This window comes from Ambystoma mexicanum, chromosome 9, assembly GCF_040938575.1.
Source record: "Ambystoma mexicanum isolate Mex_15411 chromosome 9, UKY_AmexF1_1, whole genome shotgun sequence".
Lineage (NCBI taxonomy): Eukaryota > Metazoa > Chordata > Amphibia > Caudata > Ambystomatidae > Ambystoma > Ambystoma mexicanum.
Window position 1 is genome coordinate 900,637,112 of NC_090931.1, and position 20,928 is coordinate 900,658,039.

At 47.3% G+C, this 20,928-nt stretch overlaps 1 protein-coding gene across 5 annotated transcripts in view; it reads right to left on the reverse strand.

Moving 5' to 3' along the window:
- Positions 1 to 20,928, reverse strand: part of DIP2A (disco interacting protein 2 homolog A) — a 2,340,120-nt gene that overhangs the window by 1,546,030 nt on the left and 773,162 nt on the right. For all 5 annotated transcript variants that reach the window (XR_011274713.1, XR_011274712.1, XM_069616034.1 and 2 more), the window contains one exon: positions 11,459 to 11,568. Coding sequence is in view for 3 of the 5 variants with exons in the window: in XM_069616034.1 (XP_069472135.1) it covers positions 11,459 to 11,568 (110 nt within the window). In the remaining 2 variants the exon portion in view is untranslated. The remainder of the gene's footprint in view (positions 1 to 11,458; positions 11,569 to 20,928) is intronic.

Genomic DNA, 20,928 nt, shown 5'->3' on the forward strand with positions numbered 1-20,928 from the left:
ATTAAGCAGTTCAAAAACACGGTCACTAAAAGATATACACTCCCTTAAAAGAATTAGACAAGTCTTAAGTAAAGCCCCACTTATTTTCAGACAGCGGTGAGCGCTTAACGCAGATGGCACTCTAATAATTCGGTTTAAAAGGGAGAGAAAGGCAGAGCATAAATTGAAACAGATCCCAACACTTTCAAAAGAACACAGCAAGAGAGGAAGGCAGAGTCAAACCGTGAAGTTAGAGTTCAGAAAGCCGGATCCACTTTAAGAGTATCAGAACGAAATGTGTCCAAGGTCACACGGTTGAAAAGTGCACAAAAGTCTCGAAAAGGTTCAGAAAGATTTGGACCAAAAGAAAGGGACCAGTTAGATGGTCAAAGCGGCCATCCCAGGCCAGAAGGTTAAGGGATTATTATTACCTTTTAGCAATCTTTAGAAAGGGAGGCCTGGCGGACACGGTACCTTAAAGTGGTGAGAATACCACAGCGGGGGCAGTTGTTCCTGGCAGCGGATGCAAGTCGGTGCTTCGTCTGGGGGAAGAGAGGATCTCGTCAGGGAGGAAGACAGGAGTCCATTGCACTGCCAGGGAAGAAACCAGCCGCAGAGTTCTCAGTTAAAAAGGAGCAGTCCTTTTATTCGCGGTCCAGTGGCAAGTGGCTATCCGGTTGCCGGGGTGCTTGGCACGGGCAATTCGACCACAAGACATCCTGGGATGCGAGGAAAAGAAGGTAAACTGGTTGTGCCCACCAGTCAGCGGAAGAAGACTCTCCAGCCGGGAGATCTTCTCTGTCGTCGGGAAGTGGTGAGTCGGTTCCGCAGGGCTCCACCGGTGGTGTCGTCGTAGCAGGTCGGCTCAGCTTCTCCCTCGTCGGATTCTCAGGTCCTGTGGCGACTTCTGAAGTTCCAGTCCCAAAAGCCCTGCTTTTATGCAGCACACCCCCATTCACTCAGCCTAGCTGTCAATCAAACATGCTAAGTGGTGAGCCGGCCGGCTCACCACTTGGGCCAATCACACAAGAGTGCGACTTGAGATACCAAGGTAACTCAGTCCAGGGTGCTTAAACCCCCTCCCACGCCCCGTGTGGTACCCAGACAGAGTGGCACCACTTTTGGAGGCTTCTGTGGAGAAGCCCGCCAAAAAGTGGAACAAAGGGCTCGACTTGGGTTGGGGTCACAGAAGAGAACACAAACGCCATTTTAGGATCGAGTTCTGGCAAAAAATACCAACCGGCGAATTAATATTAAATAAATAAACCGGCGGTATGTTCGAGGCTATGAGAATTAAATAATTAAACTTGGTAGCCTCGAACAATGGGAAAATCCCATAGAGATATATTCGCGGTCGAATATAAAAAGTAGTATCCACTACCACCAGCCAAAACTTGATCAGGGGGGACGGAGACGTGCCCCCTCGACTAACAGACCCTGGGGCAATCGAATTGCCCCGACCAGTACGTCCACAATATGATGGTTTGTACTGGTTTCTGTTCATAATTTAGGACTAGTAAAGCCAATGGTGACTGTACATGCCCTGGGAGACAGTAGTCAGTCCCAGGGTATGGAGTTTATGGTGGGGTGTCACTATGACACCCCTGTGTCACTGCACGGAGGGTGCTGTGTAACACACATAGTAAAAACACATGAGACCCTATGGAGTAAAGGACCCCATAGCCCATAAAACACATTAACAGTCAAAGGAACACCACAAATCATGTCCAAGTGTGGGAGGAAGAGAGTCTCACTCTTGGCAGGAGAAAAAAACAAACTCCAGAAATCCAGCAAAGCTGCTGGGGGACTCACTAGGTTAGGAAATTCAGCCTAAACAGAGAATTCTCCCTAACATTCCAATATTAAAAAATGGCAATAGGGATGATCCAAAGAACTTGCCCAATTGCCCTTTTGGATGTGATCAGCAACATTTTTGGATCTCTGCTTTTGCCAGGCTGAACAAGTGGTCCGTAAGAGAAGGCCACAATGGCATCTTCCACCTGGGTTTGTGCAGAGCTTGGGAACACGTGTAAATATCATGCTGTTTTAATATACTTAAAGGCAGGGCCCTGAAAGGAAATTTTAAGATTTATCTGGCCTTCGTGGACCTAATACAGGCTTTTGACCGGGGCGGTAGATCTTGGTTGTGGGGGAAGCTGACTAAATGGAATTGTCCTGCAACTCTATTAGAGCCACTGAAAGCTCATCATACAGGTAAAAGTCTCAGGGTAAGATTGAATGCTAGCGGGATATTGCCACAAGATATACACACTTCTCAGGGGATTAAGCAGGGTTTGCCCTTTGGCCCCCGCACGTTTCAATCTGTTTTTGTCTCAACTGGGTAACACAGTAAGTCAAGCAAAGAGCTTCCCCCCACGGTTGGGAGGCAGGCCAATTAGCTGGCTGCTGTGTACAGACAACCTGGTCCTGATGGACCAAACTGTAGTCGGACTGCAGCGGCAGCTGAGCAAATTGGAGGAATTTGTTAGAGAGAGCAATCTTGTAATAAACACCTAAAAAACTAAAAAGTAAATCCTTGAACAAGCCAAGAGCAGGTTGCTGATGCGTTTTGTTTGGCATCTAGGGCAGTGGCGTAGCACAAAATGCGGGCCCCCCCCCCCCCTTCAAGCCCTGCTGAGGCCCCCCCCCACAGTGCTCACCCGCTGGGCATGAGCAGCAAGCGGGGCCCCCCGCTCCGCAGGGGTTGCAGGGGTGTAATAAGTGAAAACCTTAAAATATCTTGGAGTCTTTGAACACAAGCAGGGTAGAGGCTCTGAATGAAAAAGCTTTACGAAGTAAGGCTTCAATGCTGGCTAACTAGCCTAGAATTATTGATAGGAAGTTTTGCCGTTTCCCTTTGCTGCCAGAGATGGAGTTTTACATGTTGAAGGTGACTGCGGTTCTGTCATACGGCACCAAACCTTTGGCCTTTATACCTGAAAATGTTTGGTCTGACTTAGAAGGGCTGTTCTGGAAGAGGGTCCTGCGGGACCTGATGTCATTGCTGTGAGAAACCAGAAGGCGTCACCCAGGTGGCCAGGACACGGCCATCGATATTGGATCCAGTTCCTGGGAGTGGACCAGTGCGGGAGGATCACCAGGATGGGGGTCGTCAGGGAGTGGAGCAGGAACATCGACGGGTGTGAGATGCAGTATTCCCCTTCTCATAACCCATCTACCCTATCCTACTACATAGGATACTCAACCTCTCTACCCCTCCCCCATTCTAACACAAACACTTTCGCGCACCATGAGAAACAGACTAACATTAGGGCTCTTTACCTGAAATGTCCCAACACAAGGGTCAGGCAAAGTCAGGCAACTGACCAGAATACCTTGCACCCGACGCCCCTTTCCCTTCCCCACAGGGATAAAAGGTGGAGCATGAGAGCACACTACGAGTCGGTCAGACACCACAACAAGACTACTATCCAGGGCGGCAGTTCAAGAGGAGGAGAAAAGCGAACAGAACTGAAGGGGTGACAAGGAGAGAAGCGACCTTGCCCTTTCAGACCTAGACCCATGATTACTCTGTGTAAGAAATCGTAAGAACGCAAACAAAAGCTCTAACGTGTGCTGCAGCAGATGTCAACGGTACACGCAGCGTGCCTATGCTGGTAAGCAGGTGAACAGAAGGTGGTTGCTACTGTGGTACCGTCCTCGACTCCAGATACAAGGAAAGCTAAGCGGTTCATCACAGCCAGTGAGTCGAGGGGAGAACTGATAAGAAACCAAACTATGTTAAATGGAAATTGCAAGTTAAGGAAAGTTCAAAGAACTGTGAAGGTCATACGGGAAAGCTAAATGAAAGGGTCTGGTAACACGTGGGTGTACGGCAAGAGACTCTAGTTGGTTCCCCATTTTGTTGAAACTACCGATACCAGAAGGCCATGCAAGGGCCATGAGAAGATTGTCAAAGTGGTCATAGAGGTCTAGCAAAATTCGCTGTACAGTCGAAAGTCTTTGACCAGCAAGTAATGGAAAGCTAAGGGAAACAAATCCTGCATGGTGAGAGAAATGATTGGCAAAGTGAAACCAGTGGAGGGATGCCAATAAAAAGGGGCGAAGCCTGATGCCTCAATGAACATGTGTGTTGCTAAGAGTGAACCCCATAAAGGGAAGTTCACCGTCAACTGCTTCAAAAGACATTAAGAATTGCGAATATAACAGAGGTGATTGTTTAAAATCTCTTGGGATACAAGCCATAGTGAACCCGGCAGAGGGAGGCTAACATTCAAGAGGGGTCTGAATCCAGAAGTGGGGGACCCAGGGGTGAAGAAGTATCACCCATTGTAAAGACGAAAAAAAAGGAACTATTTTGTTTATTATTCTGAATGCAGCAGGTCCTCGGAGGCAAGAGACTTTTTGTAGAAAAGAGACTTAACCACCAGAGGTCCTGGTACTTGAGAACAGAACTGTAGGCTCATGCTGGGGGAAGCTTGAGTGCGTGCTGTGCTCCGAAGTCCCACCCTGTCCCATGCTAAAAACGTGGGGAAGGGAGACCCCGGCTACTACATCCGGACTTATCATTTGTGAACACTTCTTTCTTTCTCAAGAACCTTATCCCACACTTTTTCTGTATTTAGTTGTAAGGATTGGCAATATTTATTTTTGAGTATAGGCCCTTTTATTTTGACAAGACGCCACTAGGATTGCCTTATTATTATTTGATGGTCGTAGCTTGCTCCCATCTTAGAGTTAGGTTTAGAATAGGCGTTTTTCCAACCCATTTATACAGTTTAATAAACACCCTTGAACTGTGATTACTTGTGTCGGTCTTTACTGTTGCCACCATGAGTTCCTTACAATGCCGATACAGGTCATCCGACAAGAGCTAGGGTTAGTATCACTAAGGGCTACGGTACAATGAAAGAAGCGGTCATTTGACAAGAAATGTATTTTAGAAGCTACTCCAGCAATATTTGAAATTCTGAAAATAGAAATGGAGAAAGGTTGTGACAAGACACTGAGGCCCTGGGGTTTATCCTGCTGTGAGCTGTTGGTGGAAGGTAGGTGTTTCAGAGGCGTTCTTAAAGACCAACCCAAATATGGTAAAAACAAAGTTATGGAAAATGTATTGACTGCAACTTTAGAGAAAGCAGGTAATTACAGGGTTTTTTTTTCCACCTGCGCCATGAAGTAAGGGCTTTTGGTTCAGTCCCGAAATACCATACAGCTTCTATAGAAAGCAGTTTATGAGAATCCGACTGAATTTACTTCCCACTAATGAGGAATCATCTGTTAGAACTCGAGTTAGAAAGAGTGATTCCCAATGTCGTTATTGTAAGGAGGAGGCAATGATATAAACCTTACATCACATACTGCTATTTTCCACTGTCCTGACCGATGTAAGAACTAAGTACTTTAAGGTCTTTTTAGACAGCTTAAGCACCTTATTGCCTGAGGAATGGTGGACAGTTTTATTGGGTGGGGAAGAGTATCCCTGGTTTTAGCTACTGTGCAATTTTTAAACACTGTCTTCGGTAGGGCATTTTAAGGTGTTTGAGGAGATTTTTAGGAGTATGGTTACACTCTTTGATATTAAAGGAGACGTGATATTTAATCATGTAACATTTGCTAAAATGTTTGTAATTAACCAAAATAAAAAAATAAAAGAAATAAAAAATTCTTTAGTGGTCAAGTGGCTTTGCCAGGAGGACACTGTAAATGGAGTGCAGTAGTTGTCCAACACTGAACCGCCCAAACATCCTTTCAGGATGGTGGATGTATTGGATGGTGAACAGTTGAAATCATCAGTAGCCCTCACGGCAGCGTCCATCAACCAGTCAGGCAGTGAGCTTGTATTGTGCGGACTGGGCTCACATACCTGCATACTATGTATAGTACATGCTTCCGATAAGTAGAACAGGGTATCCGTTGGGGCTTCAGTGGCATTAAGAGGCTAAATGCTTTAGGGTTGAGAGTCTTCGATAATTTTTTAATAAATAAATTCAGCGACAGTCTTTCTGCAACGGCTAACCATTTGACAATTATAGAAGTCAAGCCTCTCCACAGGTCTAGACCAAATGGAGATGGGGCGGGGGGGTGTGCGGGGAGAGACGGTTAAACAGATTGTACAGTATCAGAAACAGCGGTCATGTTTTTACTGCAGAGGTGATACATTGAAGCCAATTGCAGGTGCAAGGAAACAAACAAGTTTAAAGTCCTCACCTTGCGCACACTACGAAGCACAAACACTTCCCCAGCAGTAAACTGCTGTTAGCTGCTCTCGCCTCCCAGCACTCTGCTCACAGCAGTCTGCGCCCGGGATGCAGTAATAAAGAGTAAGGTGCTCCACTGTTTGCAACACAGGTCCAAACAGGAGTCTTGCCGTTAAACGCACTCGGCTGCCGGTACTCCAATCACCTCAAACTCAGTATTGACAGCAGTTGTGTCCTCCCAAAAAGGGAGTGACAACAGAATGCAATGCCCTAAAGAAGGTTGCGCCATGGAGCGCTAGCCAGGGTCGTCCGTCATTTGGAGGTTGCCAGAGGTAGCAGCTGCTACTCTTGGCTCCCCCTCGCTACTCCAGACCTGTCCTTGCAACCCCTGGGCCACTGGACAAAAAGGCAGTGCCAAGAGCAGATATCTGTGTTGCACCTGAAAAGGGCAGTTGTAAATGCAGCTAAATGTGCCACAGCATTTTCCACTTGGAACCTAGATCTCGTTAGCTGGAGAAATAAAAAAGGATGCAGAAAAAACCATGAAGCCATCATCACGAATAGGTCAGTAGTCCATTAGTGAAGAATGCCTGGTTCAGAGGTGGGGCTGTCTCTGCAGCTCATACCCAGTGCTGTAGCAACAGGAAGGCCATGGGGGCTAGGTCTAGCTGGATCTGTGTGTGGCTGTGCCAGAATGGTTTGCGGCAGAATTGACCGCAGTACATTTAGCTGCAAATACAAGTTTACTGCGGACAAACTCTGCAAATCTATGTACCCCCAATCTCCCAATACACCCCCCCACTTACCTTTTCCTCGTCCGCTGCCTCTCCTGCCCCTGTGGCGTCAGCCCCGCCCCTGCAACGCGGGTCAGATCCGATGCGGCAGGGTCCACTTTTCTTTTTTTTCCGTCTCCAATCTTCAGGCAGCGGAGGACACCCCCGCAAACACCGCCAGCACCCAATGCCATTGATACCGAACATCGGGAGCACCACATGTTCGGAATCGATTACCCAATTGGACTGAATCAAATCGTTCGACTGCTACTGGCCGAATTCGGCCAGATGTACCAGTCGATCAATAAAATGTGATCAAATTGGGTAGTACCGGTCTAGCAAGCTGGGAATGGGTAACAGTAGCCTGCAGTACTCAGTGACGGCACAGCATGAAAGCATCCGTGTTTCACGTCGTCTGCTTTGCACATCCTGTGAGCCACTGGGCCTGTGATGAGGGGTGTGCCCCAGTGGCTTCTGCCATCAATTCTGCCTGTGCCTGACCCAGATCTGCATCACAGGCACAATGTAGATAGACGCAAGGTGGGAATTAATGTGTATGAAGTTGCCCTCTACCTTGAAGTAAACCATCTGTTGCTTCCTCAAGGAAATAAAATATATATTTGGAAGGATAGCTCAGGGCCAACACACTTGCTTTGGGAACAAGAGGATGCAGTAAAACATGGGTTCAGTTCCTGTCACAGTACTTAAAAGCTGGAGGAGGCTGGTATTAAGCAAGATATAAAGGACCAGAGAAAATAATAAAATAAGCCTTTTCTAGGGGTGATGTCACAGAGCCTGCACTGAGATCAAACCATTTTAAAAAAAAGAATTAAAGATGGTTTATGTGAGTGTGCCCTTCAACTGACCTGAGGGCTTAAGACCAGACTCTATACAGAAAGAGCAATGTGGGAGGAGGTTGCCGCAGTCCCCTCGTCCCCTGAATGAAGGGCTGTTGGGCTGGGGTAAATAGGCAATGCCTGGAGGAAACGACATCTTTGTGCTGGGCAGTTTGAGATGTTGTGAGAGGGTACTGGACAGTTGGGATATCGGGGGAGGGTGCATGAGATATATGAGATGGCGGAGAGCACACCAGACTTAAGAGTTTGGAGGGGCAATGGTCTGCAAAGTTGAAGATGTTGGCGGATGGTACTGCAGACTTAAGGTATGGTAGAAGCGTGCAGGGCATTACAGATGTTTAACGAGTGTGCCAGTTTACAGTGTTTAAGGGCCGCTGGGGATGTGAGATATTGTAGGCGAGGGCTGAAGACTTAAGTTACTTGAGGCTCTAGACGTTGAAGAGGGTTTAAGAGATTTAAGATGTTAGCGGTGGCTAACAGACTCGCAGTGTTGGGGTGTTAAGATTTAAGAAGGGTCTGAGGTGTGTGTTTGAGGCTCAATGTTATGGAGGCTGGTTATGGAGACCTAAGATGTTGTACTAGTGACTTACAAATGTTGGGAGTGTTTGAGATGCAATGTGTTGTAAAAGAGTTGAAATGTATTGAATGCCGATATAAGACTTTTGAGATGGGTAACAGACTCACACTGCTGGGGTGTTGAAGGAGGGTACTGGAGACTTAAGTTGCTAGTTTGCTTGAGGTTGGTGGTGTTGGAGCATGCTGGAGCCTTAAGTTGCTGGGTGGGGGGAACTGTGTAAACATGAAGTTGTTGGAGCAAGGCATTGGAGGTGTAAGGTGTTGGAGGGCAGTAGTGGGTGCCAGACATTTAAAGCTGTTGACGGAGGGCCTTACCGACTCACAGTGGATGATGGGGTGCCCATGGTGAAAATGGTTGGGGGATATTCAGGCTCTGGGTGACTGGCGGGAGTAGGTTGATGGGCAATGGTTCTAAGTGCACTATTGACAAGAAAATCCCAAAGTGTAAAAGCAGGAAGTGGTACAACCTCTGATTGTCTTCTGGTTGAACTTGTGTTGGCCAGTTGCTGTTTCTAGTCTGTGGCCAGACACTTAGGCAGCACTGGATTTCTGCACTTTGGGGTGTAGGCCTCTTCAAGATGCTCTGTTTACAGTTTAGCCAGAGTGGTGTACAATAGTCCAGGTTGTTGTGTTGGACATCTGCTTGTATTCACAGTAATTTGGTAAGATGGGCCTATACACACTGATATTAACTCTACATATGGTGATCCATTCCTGTATGAAATGTTTATCATATTACAGTGACATTGTAACCATATTTTTCTTAGTGTACTGAGGAACAATGCTATGTGATGCCACTTACTGTTTTGTCAAGGGATGAAGGGTTGTGTGCCATCACTTCCCTTAATGTCACTTGGGGGCAGGGTCAAATGCCAGCCACTTCCTGTGATGTCATCAGAGGTCAAGGATCGTGTGATGTCACTTCCGCTACCCCTGGCATGTTGCTGAAATGTCGTCCCTGGTGCTAGCCAATCCCAAGCTGCTTGTTGGGTGGAAATAACCCTGCTGTCAATAAAAAGTTATGAAAACGTTTCCCGATTCACCTGCAGATGCAAGCTGTCCAAATCAGGAAAGGAGGGGGGGATCAGGACAGAGAAATACATTATAGTTTGCTCCAACTAAAACACTGATGCAGGTTAGAGGTAGGTGTAGTAGTTTAGGTTCAGAAAAAAACTGTAGGAATGTTCTTAGGGCTTCTTTAAAGTGAAATATCAACCAGGAATTCAGGCGAATAAGCTTGCTAGTTCTTTTTCCAGGGTACCTTCGTACTTCATATTCTGAACTGGGATTGATTCATTAATATCAAATAGTGGAAGCCATAGACAGGAATCTGATTGGTTGAGTGTTACAGCGGGCCTAGTCCTGCACTGGCCCTAATGTTAAGTATAGGACCAAAGCAAAAGTGAGGGCTTTTCTTCAGGATAACTTGGATGCCTATCCAAAGGCAATCTGAAAACTAGGTATCTCATGATACCCTATATTCAGCAATTTATAAATGCGGCCAGTCATCACGTTTTTGCAATGTGGGAGATGAGAAACATTGTTCCTGTGCTACGGTTGTCTAGGGGTTGGTCGAACGATGAAGTGAATCTCAAATGAGTAAGACTGCTATTAAGCCACTGGAGATGCTGTTGAGCCAAAGTGAGGACAAACTGGTAGAGCATGAATACAATGCAGCTGCCCTTTCAGCAGAAGATACAACTTTGATACCAGGAGAAGTAGAAGCTGTCTCAAAGTTAATTTTGGGTTGTAGTTTATTTCATGCATTTCAGGTAGCAAACACATGCCTCAGGCTTTGTAAGCTGCTAGTGCTCTGAGTGTCTGGTCCTTGCGCCTCTCTCAGTTCCACACAAGGAATGGGCAATGAGGCTTTCCTGAGAGCAGTTGCTCTGAAGTCCTTCAAGATTCTGCTGTTCCTGATAGGTCAAGGGGATGAGCCCTTTGGTCGGTAGAAGCCCAGTATATTCAAATAACGTAAATAGTGTATTCAGATAAAGTAGATGGCGTGTTCCAAGTGCGGTTCTGACTGTGAAGAGCGAAGAGGCCCCCAGAAGCTCTTCACAATTTTTATTAAGGTACAGTAGGCGTAGTCTTCTGTGCATCAGGATTGGTTCCCAGGTCTGGCAAGATAATGATCCAGAACCTGGGGTTCTATGGAAGATTGGAGACTAATGGAGTAGCTCAGACCCCAATCGCAAGGTTGCAAAAATCTTCAAACATTTGATGACCACATTATAACAAGGTAGGGTGGGGGGGCAGCCACATTCAAGTTTCAAAGGCATATTCCAGGAATTTCTCTTGGTGCAAATTCCAGCTTGAATCCAGACAACATTCATATACCTGGCTCTGGCAACTATAGCCCTTGTACTCTGAGGAAGGCAGTAGATATAAATCATCTGAAAATATGGATCCCACCCGCTTTCTTGTAGGAACAATGTGTGACTTTTGCACTGTACACTAGATTTATTAACGGGATACATGTATGGACACCCAGGGGATCCACAAGGAAGCACCCCACTAAAATCAAAGACTACCACCACCCAAATAGGTCCACATAGCTTACTGTGCAAGAAGACTTGTACTGAGGAACAAGGTGCCTTGAGGCCCTCGAAGTCTGAGGGATGCAAGTTATCCTGGGGGAAAAATGCATTTCATTCTTGACAAAGCAGATGAGCGTACATGAAAGAATCAGGTAACCCAAGTTGAAGAAAATCAAAAATACTCTGGTCTTCATACCAGAAGCGTAGATTTGAACCTTGTCTCACAAGGGGTAGCTTCTAAATGTTCAGGTTTCTATATAAATGTGCTATGAAAAACATCTTAACCAGGAAACATCCCATCAGTTAGGAGGAAAGGGGCTAGGGCGTAGGACAACAGAGCAAGGTGTAAGTCTTTTCTGTGAATAACATGCATGTAAACCGAGCAGGTAATTTGTGGGGCATGGTGTGCAGATTTACACTAATAACACATTGGAATAAAGTTGAATTTCAAACAAGTGCATCAATGGGAGACCTGTGTGCATATGTTGTGCATGTTTCATTTTAAGCACAGATGTATGTTGCAGCCACAGGGAAATTAGCTCATCCGTGGGCTCAGGCAGTTCTGTGCTCACCTCAATGTATGCGATGTCATTGCTGGCATCTCGGATCGGGGGATACCAGTCCTTAGGGGGTTTTGCAAGGTGTTTTCCGTCAACCACAAACCAAACCAGACGGGGCCAACCTTATAACAAAAGAGAACAATGAGACAAACTACAGAGGGTCAATCTGGTAACACAAGGGAACAATGAGAAATGTTACTTACAAATGTTCACATTGACATAAAAAACATACAAAAAATGTCTTGCGACAAAAAATCTCAAACATATAACAGTGACAATGATACAAACTTCAGACACATACACTGATGGAAACCCCCCAAATACAATCAATCGAAGACATCCAAAATGATGCAATCGACAAGTAGTAACACCCACAATAAAATCCTCCAATACATCAACAGCAATACCAACCTTCAAATTACCTTGCAAACCCCATATGCACAATCCAACCCTCAGTTATTCACAATTAAGTATTTCAACAGTGCTACAAAGCTCACGCAGACCTACAAATATTTAGTAACACATGTAGAGGACCTAGGTGGAGCAATCCATCACCTTGTCAAAAATACAATAAATTCCCTGTTTTGAATCTTGATGATTCTAGCAAAGAGTTGGAATTGGCCCTATACACGACTTCAGTACATTATATTGTGCAGTTAGATGTCTTAATTTGACTTCTAAGCATGTTTAAAACACATAATCACTCTTACTTGCTGAGGTGCATTGAATCATAGACAAACACTTTGATGTATGGCATTTAAAACTAGTATCTTGAACACCGAGAATACAGCTTTACTACACAAGAAAATAATTTCACAAGACAATCGCAGTCTTCTGATACTGTTAGCATCCCTTACATTGTCATGTTAGGAAGTAGCACAGGTAAGAGAATGACCACAGAGGGAGGACAGAGAGAAAGAACACATGGTTTACAGACATTTCAGATCAGGCCTTCGTTTTGAGGACTGAGCTCTTTGTTTTGTGAGTTTGAGGCCTCAGACACAAATCAATCAAAGGGAAATGGTTACTAGAAAGACATTTTGACTGCCTGTTCTCCCACTCTGTCCTTTGTCCGTGCAACACAACCATCCATAGGAATATCGGGTTATGGTGCTGTTTGCATCCCAAGTAACATTCTTTGTAGACTGACAAGGATAACGCTCTGTGTGTGTGTCTCTGTGTGTGTGTGTCTCTGTGTGTGTGTGTCTGTGTGTGTGTGTGTGTGTGTGTGTGTGTGTGTGTCTGTGTGTGTGTGTGTGTCTGTGTCTGTGTGTGTGTGTGTCTGTGTGTGTGTGTCTCTGTGTGTGTGTGTCTCTGTGTGTGTCTTTGTGTGTCTGTGTCTAGTGTGGTAGGATATGGCTTTATTAGAGACTTTGGAAATGAATGGAGGTCATGAAGAAACCAGTAGGAAAAAGACAGATCAACATTTTTTGCACAATGTCGTTTTTCAGCCAATACCAATCTGGAGGGAATTCACTGGGTTCAGTTCTTCCATAAAGTTATTGATCTGGAGATTTATCTTAGGCTATATTTCCAGGACCCAGAGAGATCACTAATTGGTTTAGTGGGTGTTTCTCTAAGTACCTGACTCTCCAAATGGTGGTATTGCTAAAGCAGTCAAAGCGACCATCCAGAAGGAGTGAATTGGTTTAAAGGCAAAGTAAATACTTGTAACTGTCAACCAATAAGGGAATGGCCACACAATATAAGTGTTAAAATGTTGTGCATATGCATTAACTACAAAATATAGAGGTAACTAACTTTTCAGAATACCGCATGGTCAAACAGGAGGGACACAGGCCTTAGAAATAGAAGTCCCACGCCACCATAAAAAAACTGTAAATGTTAAGTCTATTACCTCTAATGGCCAGTAAGAATCGATAGACCAATGTTATCACATAGAGGTAGGTAAGGAGTCGTTACAGAAGGCAGGGGAATGCGTTCAGACCCAAATACGACCCCCAGAAGGATCAGAGGACTCACCAAGTGTGGGCTGCGCAGTATCAACCGAAGAATAAAGATCCAGCTATGATGACCCTAATCAGTTGTCACACGATGTTGTCCAAACAAAGTGCTGAATGACATGAGACTTGAGGTCTCCCCTCTGGGAGGACAGTCTCAGGGCCCTTGGGGTTTCAGACTGCTAAAAGATGCTGGTGGAAAAACTTGAGGGAAATATCCATTTAGTAGTTTCCCTGGATGCTCCAGGATCAATCCAGAGTTGACAAACTTTCTGGTACAGAGGGTTCACTTTTATGCTAAACCATTCCTGGTACAGAGGGTTCGCTTTTATGCTAAACCAAACACATACAACTGTATGGGCCAGGGCACTAACCCCGAGAGACTAGGATGCACCTTGGCAGTAGCCCCACATTTGGGAACCATAAAGGTCTCCAAAGAGCAGGAAAAACAGGAGTCTAATCCTCAGTGAGATCTGGACAAAACTCCCTGAAGAAAAACAGCTAAGACACAATATAAGATGAGCAAAAAGTGGCGAGAACTCACAAAGTGTGCAAAAGAGAAATGTCTTCCCCACACTGTCAGCGATGGATAAAAGCCATTTGCTTGGGCAAGGTGACCCCTCCTCTAAGGTCCTTAGGTTGTGCATGGCTACCGTCTGGCCCTAAGGCAGCCCGGAGCGGGGGCTTTGGTGCGGTGCAGCTGCGGCGGAGAGGGAGCCGGCTGGTGTAGCGGTTGGCCGGTGCAGGTGAGGGCCGCTTGCTACAGGTGAGGAGCACGGCGGCGGCCCCGGGGTCCCCTTGAGCGCGGGAGGAGTTGTGCAGAGGTGATCATCGATGCGTGGCGGCCACGTGGGAGGCGGGCAGAGGTGGACGGCCTCCCTGAAGGGTGCCGCTGCGCATGATTGCTTGCGGACTCCCAGTCCCGGCCCTCGGGGGAGGGCTGGGAACGTGTGGCTCTCTCCTCTCCGGCCAAAGCCGAGCTATGCACGAGACGGCTGCCCTGGAGGCCATCGGCGGGGCTGAGTGCCCGCTTGCTCGCTACAGCTGATGACTGGCACGAGCACAGTGGCTGGCCCCCGGAACATCGAGTAACTCACTGGGATCCCACTGGTGCATGTGGCGCTCACGGAATACACACGAGCAACAAGCAGAGGCCACTTATCCAGGCACAGTGGAACTGTCATAGCCCCAAAATCTGCACTCACATTTATGTAATCAAGGGGCGAAACTGAAGAGCTGTGCCCATCCAATTGCTGAGAGCCCTGGCGCAGGATCCAACAGCACATAGCGCCACGAGATTGCTTGTGCGGGCAGCGCCTGAACCCGAGTTTGTCCCCCAGAGTGGACCTTACAGCAAGTAGGCACACCGGGCAGCCCGGCCCCGCCTGCTCTCTTACCCGGAGGTGGTGCGATACTCCTGTCATTCGGATAGATAGGCGCAAAGATGGGCAAGCAAGACAAATCACAGCGGAAACTTAATTTTGATGCTGGACCTGCAACCAAAACTCCTAGACATGAAAGCGGCCCAGAGTCCCCATTTGGCCATGGTGAACCGGAATGCGAACAGCAGCGGCATGAGGTTGACATTCATGAGATCCTTCTAGAACTCAAATCAGGGATTGGGGGTATCGATAGCAAAATGGACACGCTATTGTGCAAGGTGGATCTTCTTCAACACCGTCTGGATAAACACAAAGACAGACTGGATAACGCCGAACAGGGATCTCAGACCTGGATGATGGCGCAGCCTCGTTGACCACGAGAGTAACCTCTCTTGAAAACCAAATGAAAGCAGTCATGGCTAAGAATGAAGATTTAGAGGGGCACTCTCGCCGGAACAACATTAGAGTGATAGGCGTTTGGGAACAGACATCTCCCAACAAAATGGAAGACTTTGTGGAGAAAATGTGCAGAGAACTATTCGGTGACACAGCGCTCTCGCAGCTATTTGTAGTTGAAAGGGTTCACAGGATCCCAAACAACAAACCGGTCCCTGGGGCGCCCCCACATCCGATTATAGCCAAACTGTTGAATTATAAGGACTGTGATACCATCTTGAGGTTGGCAAGGGAGAAAGGGAGGCTTCAATATGATGGAGATGCAATACAACTCTTCCCTGACTTCTCCCCAGCAGTTCAAGCCCAAAGGAAATCTTTCACTGCTGTCAAACAACGGTTGCGGGAGAACCAAATCATATATTCAATGCTCTTTCCGGCAAAACTCTGAATCCAGTTTGAAGGTAAAGCCCACTTCTTCAATTCGCCCGAAGAGACCACCATGTTCCTAGATGAAAACAGATGCAAAACCTCGAAAAGGGTCGAGCAGTTTCCCAAAGAGAGCGTGCCGAAAGAAATCCGCCATGACAAACTGAAGCATTGCAATAACAGGAGGATGATCGCCAGTAAGAGTCGGAATCCAATATACCATTGAAAAGGAGCACCTCTCCTGGGGGTCACTGGTGCCCCACGCACAGCAGCAAATTGCCTAATTTGGGGGGGAAATCAACGGACAAGTTGGGGGGGTTGTCCGTGCAAGGTACTGTTCATCAAGGTTGTTAAAAGTCAAGCACCTGCCGATCCCGCCTCGACCCATCCCGATGTCACAGCGAGCTGCTCTCGCCTCGACGAATACATCCGTCGCTACAGATAGACTGCTGCTCCATGGTAAACCACCCTGAGGCCGCGCCCAGCCCAAGCACCATGAACAAAGATTCCTCCCGTCTAATTCAAGGTAGCAACGTGGAACATTAGGGAAGGCAACACCGCCGCAAAAACAAGGAAGGTCCTGCAGTTCCTCAAACGCCACAATGTGGATGTGGCAATGATTCAAGAAACGCATCTTACATCACAAAAAGAAGGCCCCTGGGTCCGCAACTGGGGCTGCCACCGCTACTTCTCATCCTACTCGTCGTACGCCAGGGGAGTCGCCACCCTCATCAATTCCAAAGTTGGCTTTCGCATGAAGGAAGTGGAGAAAGATAATGAGGGCAGGGGCCTCCTGGTGCAAGGTGTCATTGCCGGGAGAGATGTAACGTTTATAAACTCATGGTCCCAATGTGGATAGAACGAACAACTTCGAGTGGGTCCTCTCTCGACTCACACAGAGTAATTCAACAACCATCATCTGGGGCGGCGATCTCAACACCCACCTGGACCCGCAAAAAGATAAATCGCAGACCATTGCCATGCAGACATCCAAGGCGAGCCTTCAATTGCAAGAGATTTGCAAAGCATTCAACTTGGTCGACATATGGAGGCACCAAAACTGGGAGAAGCGCAAGTATACAATCTACTCCGAGGTTCACCATTCCGATTCACGCATAGATTACCTGCTTGTCTCTGCCCAAAGCACACTCCAATGGGATTGCTGCCAGATCCTACCAAAAACTTTTTCAGACCGTGCCACAGTAACTCTTGAATGCAACCTCCCCAATATAAAACCTATGGCACCGCACTGGCGCTTCAAACCAGGTGCACTGACAGACCAAGCATTCGCAGCCGAGCTACGTGAGGAGATCATATCCTTCCTAAATATTAATCAGGACTCAGTCTACTCTGTGGGGACACTGTGCGAGGCTCCAAAATACTACATAAGGGGCATATGCATCGCTAAAGAAAATGGAATCCTAAAGTCAATACGTCATTAACTAGCAATCAGCGAAGATCGTCTGAAAGCCTTAGAACAACAGAACACCGTCGCCTTTTCCAAGCACGCCCAGGCGGAACTCAAAGAAGAACTACTCAAATTCAATGCGCTGGCAGAACATGAGCTGAAGTTCTTACGCGGGGCAACCAGATTCACCAGTATGCGAGGGGCAACGTCCCGGGGCGCTTCTAGCCCACCTAATCGCAGCTGACAGAAAACCCACTCTGGTGGAAAGAATCCGCACCTCCCAGGGGACACTAGTTCACACAGAACCAGAAATAACTGACACCTTCCGTGCCTTCTACCAAAACCTATACAACGCAAACTACTCAAATGATCCGGAACACTTACACAATTACCTAACAGACACTGAACAATACTGGGTAGAGCACGAATTGCACGAACCACTAAACAAACCCATTACGCAGCAAGAGATCCTCGAATCGATAAAGAGCCTGCCCAATACCAAAGCCCCCGGTCCTGATGGCTTAATTGGAGAATTTTATAAATCATTCGCCCCACTAATAGCGCCCCTCCTTTTAAAGGTGTATGAAGAAGCAGCAGAGAAAGGCATTCTCCCGCTGACCCCAAGGGAAGCAAACGTAATTTTACTGCATAAAAAAGACAAACCTCCCGAGGAATGCGGTTCCTACAGATCGATTTCCCTTATCAATCTAGATAATAAAATATTGGCCAAGATTTTGGCCACTAAGTTATTCCCCCTGATGCCGGCATTGATCCTTCCTGACCAAGCTGGGTTCGTGCCTGGACGTAACACAACATTTGGCATCAGGAGATTTTCGGAGCCATAGCAGCAGTAGAACCCACATAACAGGCAGCGGCAGTCGTCCCGGATGCCGAGAAGGCCTTCGACTCTGTCGAGTGGCCCTTCATGTTTGCGGTCCTGAGGCAACGTGGCCTGGTAAACCAGTATTAAACTAGTGGCCTTACTATACAATAAACCCCAATCCACCATCATTTTAGGCTCATTGAAATCTACGCCTGTCTACCTCCAGCGTAGGACTAGGCAAGGATGCCCTTTGTCAGCGCTAATATTGCACTCATGATGGAACCACTGGCCTCCAACCTGCGCTCCAGGCATCTTCATAGAGGACTTTCGATAGGTCCCCATAGGGTGGTCATCTCCCGCTACGCTGACTACATAGTGTTATTTCTCCAAAATCCAAGCGAAAACCTAAATCCCATAATGCATGAGATGATTAAATTCAGTCTAATCTCAGGCCTGAAAATCAATCACTCCAAGTCGATAATCTTCCCCCTAACGCATTGCACCAGTAAATTCACAGACTAATTTAATTTCAAGTGGGACTGGACCCATGTACGTTATCTTGGGATCCTCCTGTCGTTGAATCACAGAGAACATTTCCAGGACAATTACGAAAACACATTTAAATCTCTTCAAGAGAAGTTGGGCAGATGGAAATCACTCCCACTGACGCTCTGGGGTAGGGTATCTTTGGTGAAGATGGTTATTCTGGCCAAACTTCTTTACCTTTTTACCAACATACCACTCCTGCTCCCTCAGCACTTTCTGGGGAAACTAAGAAGCCTCATTCTGGAGCTTATCTGGGTGGGCAAACCAGCGAGGGTGGCATACTCGACTCTCATACTGCCGACAACCAGGGGCGGGCTCGCGCTCCCCGACCTAGAGCAACACTATTGGGCCACACAGGCACACTTTCTCAGCTATTGGTACTCCACTCATTTTATCAGACCCCACGTACAAATAGAGCGGGCCCTGGCGTCACCCAATCTATTGAGAGCAGTGATAATTAGTCAACTACTGGTACCATACTCCACACTAAATGGGGTGCTCATAACTTATGCAATTTGAAAGAAAATCGCACAAAAATACGGTGTAATAGTCAGATACTCTCCGGTACTACCCATAAGGTTTATTCCGGGGATACCTCTGACGAATGAGAAGGTGTTCCTAAGGTGGGCGGATAAAACACAAATTCGAACACTGGGCGACCTTTTTGTCGAGGGAACATTCATATCTCCCTTCAGGCTAGGGAGAGAGGCAGCACCTCCTCTCTAGATGTATTCATATATTTCAGGCTGCGATATGCCATCCAGGGCATCTTCCCATCCTTCCCACAGCAACCTCCAACTTGGTCATTACTCCACAATACCATACAAGCACAAGGGGAAGGCGGACTGGTATCCTCCATCTACAGTTCCCTCATAACCGACACAGCACAGGCGAACACGCACATGAAAGTAAGGTGGGAAAAAGCACTACAGACCCTCATCCCTGATGAAGAGTGGTCATACATTCTCAATCAGCACTGAACTTGAGGTTTAAACTTGTACACTTTCACTACCTGCATCAGACTTACTACACTCCAGCTAAGAGGTGCAAACACAGCCCAGACTCTGAGGCAAAATGCAAAAGGTGTGGACACCCCGCAGCTGACTTCTTTCACCTGGCCTGGAGCTGTCCGGCACTGTCCAAATTCTGGGCACAAGTCATCCAAGAGACAGAGATGATAATCGGTGAAGGACTAACGCCCAGTCCTGTAGTTGCGCTGCTAGGGATGACAAAACGATTGACACAAGCAGTTAGGAAACTAGCTAACATTTTGCTGATCCTGGCACGCAGAAGGGTGGCCATGGCCTGGGGTCAGGGCCCTCCGCCCTCCGTCGCAAGATGGCGGGAAGATGTGCTCTACTGCCAAGATGTGGAGACCGAGTTCATCAAAACGCTGCCCCTGCATGCACGCCCTCCGGACATCTGGGGTCCGTATGTAATATATTTGATGAATTCCAAGTGCGATTCCTCGTCTGCCTCATCCCCAGGTTAAATCTCTGGGTGGGCACCAATGGGCAGATAACTTTAAGAGAAGCGTTGAGAGTGAACATTGACAGACATTCAAGTTCATTGTTGGGTCGCCGAGGTGTGGTTGGGGGGGGGGGGGAGTAGTGAGGGGAGGGGGGAGTTGGGTGGGGTAGGTAGGGCGTTACGGTATATATTACATGTCCCACTGTTAGGCTGAATGAGTCTCCAACTCATAATTGTTGTTGTTCTTGTCTGAGAAATATATAAAAAAAAAAAAAGAAGATGCTCTGACACTAGACTCCATGACAAGCTCAGACGAGCCAGTCGTCCAGGTAGGGAAAAACGTGGATGCCTGCACACCCTCCCCCCCACCCCCCGAAAGTGAGCCACCACCACCGCTAGCAGCTTGGTGAAAACCCTGGGCGCTGAAGAAAGACTAAACGGCAGTACTTTCAACTGGTAATGCTGTTGGCCTACGACGAACCTCAGGTACTTCCTGTGACTCAGATGAACTGGAACATGGAAATAGGCATCCTGAAAGTACAGCAACACCAACCAATCCTGTAAGTCGTGGGCCTGCAGTATATCTAGGCTAGGGTAATCATGTTGAACTTATCCTTGCGAAGGAACAAGTTCAGCAGCCGCAGATCCAGAATAGGACGAAAGCCCCCATCCTCCTTCGGCACCAGAACATAAGTGAAGTACCAACCCCGGCCTCGTTCTGAGCGTGGTACCAGTTATATTGTGCTCTTTGAAAGAAGCTGATGGACCTCCTCCAAGAGGATTGAGTGGGGAGGAGAGGCAGGGTGGTGGTCCGAGGCCTGTGGGTGTGAAGATCGAGTGGAAGACAATTACCCTGATGAATTACCTGCAAGCCCCATGAGTTGGAGCTGGTCCTGGACCATTTTTGCCCAGAAATGGGACACTCTCCCTCCCACTGGTGTAGCGTGATGGAGCCCATCACAGAGGTTTAGCTCCCTGTGGTGAGGAGGGGACAGTGGCCGTAGCTGCACCTCCTCTCTGGGCAACTCTACCTCTGGGGAAGTGTCTGCCTTGCAGCTTCCCTTGGGGGG